Genomic DNA, 5,776 nt, shown 5'->3' on the forward strand with positions numbered 1-5,776 from the left:
GTCACTTTGTATTTCTATTGTCTTTCAATCGGATTGACAGCACTTTACAAATGGGGGCGGGGGGGGGGTGTCCTTATGGATATCTTTTGCTACTTTTTCTATTAAACACTTTAAGAATTATTTAAAAGCCTAATTCTACTGAAGGGCTTTAGGAAGGACTCTGATTCCTCGAACGCTCTGAAAAATGGAATAGAACAGTGTTGGGTCCCCGTGGAGCAGCCTGCACATAATTGCCTGTGTGAGTTCCTAAATGTCACAATTCTGGCTCCCGCCTGTGCACTTATTTATTAGAATGACCTTCACTCTTCTCTGGTTCTATTTACTCCCATAATTCCATGTCCCTCACACTTTCCCGATATTTTCATTCGAAAACAGACATAGAGAAAGGATTGCGTGAATATCTGGGCCATATCCTGCATCTCCCTTAACAACCCTCATGCAGGTAACAAATATTTACTTAGTTTATTGTGTGCTGGGCCTTGTCCTAGATACTGGGGGAGACAGGGAACGCTGCAGCTCCCACTTCACCCTCCTCAAGAACCGTGAGAAAACAAGGACATCTCTGAACAAAGGCTATCTCTCCTGTCAGCAAAGTGTGGCTCAGACAGAGACCTATTTGGAAGAGGAGCAGTAAGAGCTTCTCAAGGGAAAAGGATCAATTTGGGGCCCTTTACAAGGAGAACGGATGTGGACTTTGCCTCCAGACGGAAGGACTAACACCTGTGAGGGGAAGGACAGGTGGCTGCCTGGGCCCAGGCCGGCTACTGCTGGACCTCCTGCAGGATGGAGGAGTGTGCCACCCGCACCAGGCCGGCTACTGCTGGACCTCCTGCAGGATGGAGGAGTGTGCCACCCTCACCAGGCCGGCCAGGCCAGGCAAGCCACAGCACCTGCTGTCCAAACTCTGAGCAAACATCAACCACACCTTTATTTATTTACTAGAGGCCCCGTGCACGAAATTTCGTGCACTGGAGGGTGGGGAGGGGAGAGTCCCTCAGCCTGACCTGCGCCCTCTCGCAGTCCAGGACCCCTCAGGGGATGTCCGGGACCCCTTGCTCCTTACCACCCGTCTGCTTGCTGCTCCTTACCGCTCAGCTTGCTGTCCTTAGCACTGCCATGGAGGCGGGAGAGCCCGGCTTCTGGCTGAGCAGCGCTCCCCCTGTGGGAGCACACTGACCACCAGAGGGCAGCTCCTGCATTGAGCATCTGCCCCCGGTGGTCAGTACACATCATAGCAACCGGTCATTCGCCATTGGGTCGATTTGCATATTGGGCTTTTATTATGTAGGTTTTTTTGTTCATCATCACCCGTGGATATTTTTCCCATTGATTTTTAGACAGAGTGGAAGGGAGAAGCAGAGAGAGAGAGAGAGAGAGAGACAGAGAGAGAGAGAGAGAGAGAAGCACAGATGTGAGAGAGACACACCGACTGATTGCCTCCTGCACACACCCTACACCAGGGCCTGGGATCGAGCCTGTAACCGAGGTACATGCCCTTGACTGGAATCAAACCTGCCACCCTTCAGTTCAAGGACCAAAGCACTAAACAATGAGCAGAACTGAATAGGGCTCACCACTCTTTTAAACAGTAATGAGACTAAGGAATGAAACTAAGATGGGCAAGATTTTCTTAATGAACTTCCTTTAGTCAAATAGAGAGGGAAACAGTTTGAGGAGAAAACGACAGAGAAGTATGACAATAAAGAAATTAGCATAGAGTGTTCTAAAAACTTGATCCTCTCCTGTCCACACAAAAGAACTTCACTCTTTAAGAGAATTCCTTTGTTGGAGACTGGATGCAGAAGCACATGCCCAGGGGGTCCCCAGGGGGTGCCCAGCCCCTTTCCCACTGGGCCTTTGTTTGGTCCAACGCACTCGCCTGGGCTGCACAGGAAGTGCCCTGGCTGAGAAGAAACAATGGCATTACCTGAGCGTTACTAAGTCCCTACCAGAGTCCCATTATGAACAACCATCTCACCCACCCCTACCTGGGTCTCCCATCTGCTCTCTACAACTCTTTTTTTAAAAGAATGTTTTTATTGATTTTAGAGAGGAAGGGAGAGAAACATTGATGGGCTGCCACCTGCATGACCCTGCTGGGGACTGAGCCCGCAACCCGGGCATGTGCCCTGACCGGGAATCAAACCAACGACCTACATGGGACAATGCTCGATCATTGAGCCACACCAGCCAGGGCATCTCCATCACTCTGGACTTCACCTCCTCCCTCCTCTTTATGCGTCTCCTCGCCTCCTCTCTGCCTTTGCTGTTAGTCTCCTCCTGGCCACCCAGCTCCCGACACTTCCCAAAGCATCCAGACCAGCATGGGACATGCAGAGCGCTGTCTCTGGCTGATGGCTTAATTCTGAGTGATCTCTGTGACTCAGGTTAGATATTCCTGGGGACGTGATGATTTGGGTTATTTTTATGTAGCGCCTTGAGGCGCTGCACATAGAAGGTACTCAGTCTTTATTACATTAGCTATAAAATGCTGTGGTGCCCCAACAAATACAGAAACAATGCCACCGATGCAGACGTACATCCAGAAGGGTATGAATGTCAGTGAACGAAACACTGTCCGCATGCTGGGTATTTTTTTTTTTTTTTTTTGCTTAAATACACTTTTTCTTCCTAACCAATGCCATGACTTGTGGGCTATCATGAAAGACCTGTTACACTGTCCCTTCCGATGATTAAATGGAAATCAAAGGAAGGCCATTCTGTTTTAAAGTGTAACAGTATCAATATATCCATCAAGCCCGGCTGGTGGGCTCGGTGGTTGAGCATGGACTTATGAACCAGGAGGTCACGGTTCGATTACTGGTCAGGGCACATGCCCTGGTTGCGGCTCCATCCCCAGGGTGGGGCGTGCAGAAGGCAGCCGATCATGATTCTCTCTCATCAATGATGTTTCCATCTCTCCCTCTCTCTTTCTCTCTGAAATCAACGAAAAAAGAAAATGCTGTTAGTTAATGGTTCTTTTCCAGAGAGCAAGAGGGGCTTTGGGGTGGTGCAGAGGGGGCAGTAGAGACCCTATATTGGGGGGTCCAGTGGAGCCCCCACGTGGCCACCCTTCCCTGCATGTACCAACCCCAGGAAGTTCCCCTCCTACCAACAGAAAAAAGGTACCACTGCCTTTCTGCCTCTTCATCCAAAGGGATCCTGACATGACTTTAGACTAATTAAGTTTACTTTTAAAAAAGAATCCACGGAAAACTCTTGAAGGTACCGGAAGTACCAAGGATGGTCACCTATCTTTTAAAAATTGGTCTGGAAGCAGTGGTGGGAGACGGAGGCGGACCGTCTCTTCCCTGAAGGCTCGGGAATCTGCGGCTCCGGGCGGGGCGGGTTTAGGGAGAAGGCGATGGGTCCCCTATTCTTCCCTCCTCCTTCCCGGGCTGGGAGCCACCCGCTTTCTCTCCCTCAAAGAGCTCGCCCTGCCCACATTCAGCGCCTGCGGGGCGGCCAGTTCCGGCGCCGGCTCCGGAGCAGCCTCGGGGCAGGGCGGTCCCCGCGATCCCGACCCTAAGGAGCCCGCCCGGTCGTTTCCCCATCGCGGTCAGGGAAGTGGGACCAGGCGGAGGGGCCTGGCTCCCGGCGGTCGGGGCTCCGTCTCCCACCTGGACCCTCGCTGCCCCGTCTCCTCACCTTGTTGGTGAGGTAGGACGCCAGGTAGCAGGTGCAAAAGGTGAGGCCCACCAGGCCCCTCCTCGCGCACATCTGTGGGCGGGCGGCCCCCGCCAGGGACCCGGACAGACAGCCCCGTGGCCAGCGGGCCAGAGCTGGGCTGCCGCTGCCCGGACAGCCACGTGGCTCCGCGCTCCGCCAATCAGCGCGGGGACCGCCCCTCGGGGACCACCCCCCCTGGCTCTTAAAGGGGCCGTTCCCCCCCACCCCCCCGGGTGTGGCTTACTCAGGTGGGCACCACGGAGCCAGCTGGCGGAATGACCTGGGAGGAGAAACTAGGTCAGCCGGGGTGGGGTTGCGACCACCTGTAGAGAAAGAACGGATAATAGAAAAAAAGTAGAAAGTGACCCTAGTCGGTGTGGTTCAGTGGTTAGAGGGTCAGGCCCAGGGACCAAAGGATCAAGGGCAGGCACCTGAGTTGTAGGCTGGATCCCTGGCCCCAGTCAGGGTGAGTGGAGGAGGCAACCACTCTATGTGTCTCCCTCACATCGATATTTCTGTCTCTGCCTCTCCCTTCCACTCTCTCAATGGAAAAAAAAAAAAATCCTCTGGAGAGGATTCTCAAAAATATAAAGTAAATAAGAAGTAAAGAAAAATGTCCATAGCCGTCTCTACATGGTGGGCCTGAAATGTTTGTGGTTTATTGAATTTTCCCAATTTTCTATGTTACTTTTGTAAACAACACAAAAAAGCTAACAACGATAATTTTTTTAAAAAAACAGAAGACCGGCTGAGGGGGAGATTTGTGTTGAGATTTACATAAGGAATTCTTCCAGAAGTGGGTTTTCAAACCCAGAGCCCTGCTCCTAGTTTCTAGGGTGGAAAATGGACCTCGCTGGGCTTCTGGCCAAGAGTAGTGACCATACCCCCAACATGGTGATGGACTTTGTCAGGTGCAAGGGAGCGTTCACCACATGCAGAAACATGCAGGTTTTTAGAAATACCACACACACCACAAAACTCTCTCTTCCTTTTATCCGTATTCCCTGGTTAACATTGTGTGTCAAACTATGGCATCCAAGCAACTACTGGATGTATTGTCTTTACATAAAAGACAAATAAACTAAGAAGTTATTTTCTCTTGACATTATTTTAGAAAACCTATTTCAGAGCTTTATAACTTGTCCTTATAAAGAAAATTTTTGCCCAATCGAATTTGATTGAAACCAATGTTTGATTTGATTTCCTGAGATTTCCCTGAGCTCTTTTAGTAGATGAACGAATTCAATTCAGGCCTTATTATTTCCTGGTTATTGCTTCACTTATTTTGTTTGGCAGAATTTGCTTAACAAGCAAAAAACAGCCAGCACAGTTAAGAACCTTGTAAACAGAAGGTAACATTTGTAGCAAAGGTGCTACAAATCTTGCCAGAGGTAATGATTTTTCCCAAGCTATATTATTTTGTTCCACAAAACAAACTAAACTAAGACTGAATCAAAATAAAATCATCAGGTCTTACATTAACAAACAATAAGCTGCTGTAGATGAGATTGAAGCAGATATCCTATGAAAAGATTTAACTACTTAGCCCTAGCCAGTTTGGCTCAGCGGACAGAGCGTCGACCTGTGGACTGAAGGGTCCCAGGTTCCATTCTGGTGAAGGGCACTTGTCCAGGTTGCAGGCTAGATTCCCAGTTGGAGGCATGCAGGAGGCAGCCAAATCAATGATTCTCTCTTATCATTGATGTTTCTATCTCTCTCTCTCCCTCTCCCTCTCTGAAATCAATAAAAATATTTTTTAAAAAGGTTTAACTACTGCCGAGACCGGTTTGGCTCAGTGGATAGAGCGTCGGCCTGCGGACTGAAGGGTCCCAGGTTCGATTCCGGTTGAGGGCATGTACCTTGGTTGCAGGCACATCCCCAGTGGGAGGTGTGCAGGAGGCAGCTGATCGATGTTTCTCTCTCATCGATGTTTCTAGCTCTCTATCCCTCTCCCTTCATCTCTGTAAAATATCAATAAAAAATATATTTAAAAAAAAAAAAGGTTTAACTACTTATACGGTTAGTTGAGGTCTTTGTGTCCAAAGAATGCAGTCATTAATTTATTTTTTATAATGAATCCATAAGTGCTCAGGAAGTGTTTGTTGAA

General features: G+C 49.4%; 1 protein-coding gene across 6 annotated transcripts in view; it reads right to left on the bottom strand.

Annotated features, from left to right (window-relative positions):
* The window catches only part of TMEM241 (transmembrane protein 241), a 50,293-nt gene extending 46,472 nt beyond the window's left edge, over positions 1–3,821 (bottom strand). For 5 of the 6 annotated variants that reach the window (XR_013961556.1, XR_013961557.1, XR_013961558.1 and 2 more), the window contains exon 1: positions 3,649–3,821. Coding sequence is in view for 3 of the 6 variants with exons in the window: in XM_080686788.1 (XP_080542914.1) it covers positions 3,649–3,720 (72 nt within the window). In the remaining 3 variants the exon portion in view is untranslated. The remainder of the gene's footprint in view (positions 1–3,648) is intronic. The other variant, XM_080686790.1, reaches the window with a different exon arrangement.
* Between the last annotated feature and the right edge of the window lie 1,955 nt (positions 3,822–5,776).

Source organism: Plecotus auritus (genome assembly GCF_963455305.1).
Source record: "Plecotus auritus genome assembly, chromosome: 8".
Classification (NCBI taxonomy): domain Eukaryota; kingdom Metazoa; phylum Chordata; class Mammalia; order Chiroptera; family Vespertilionidae; genus Plecotus; species Plecotus auritus.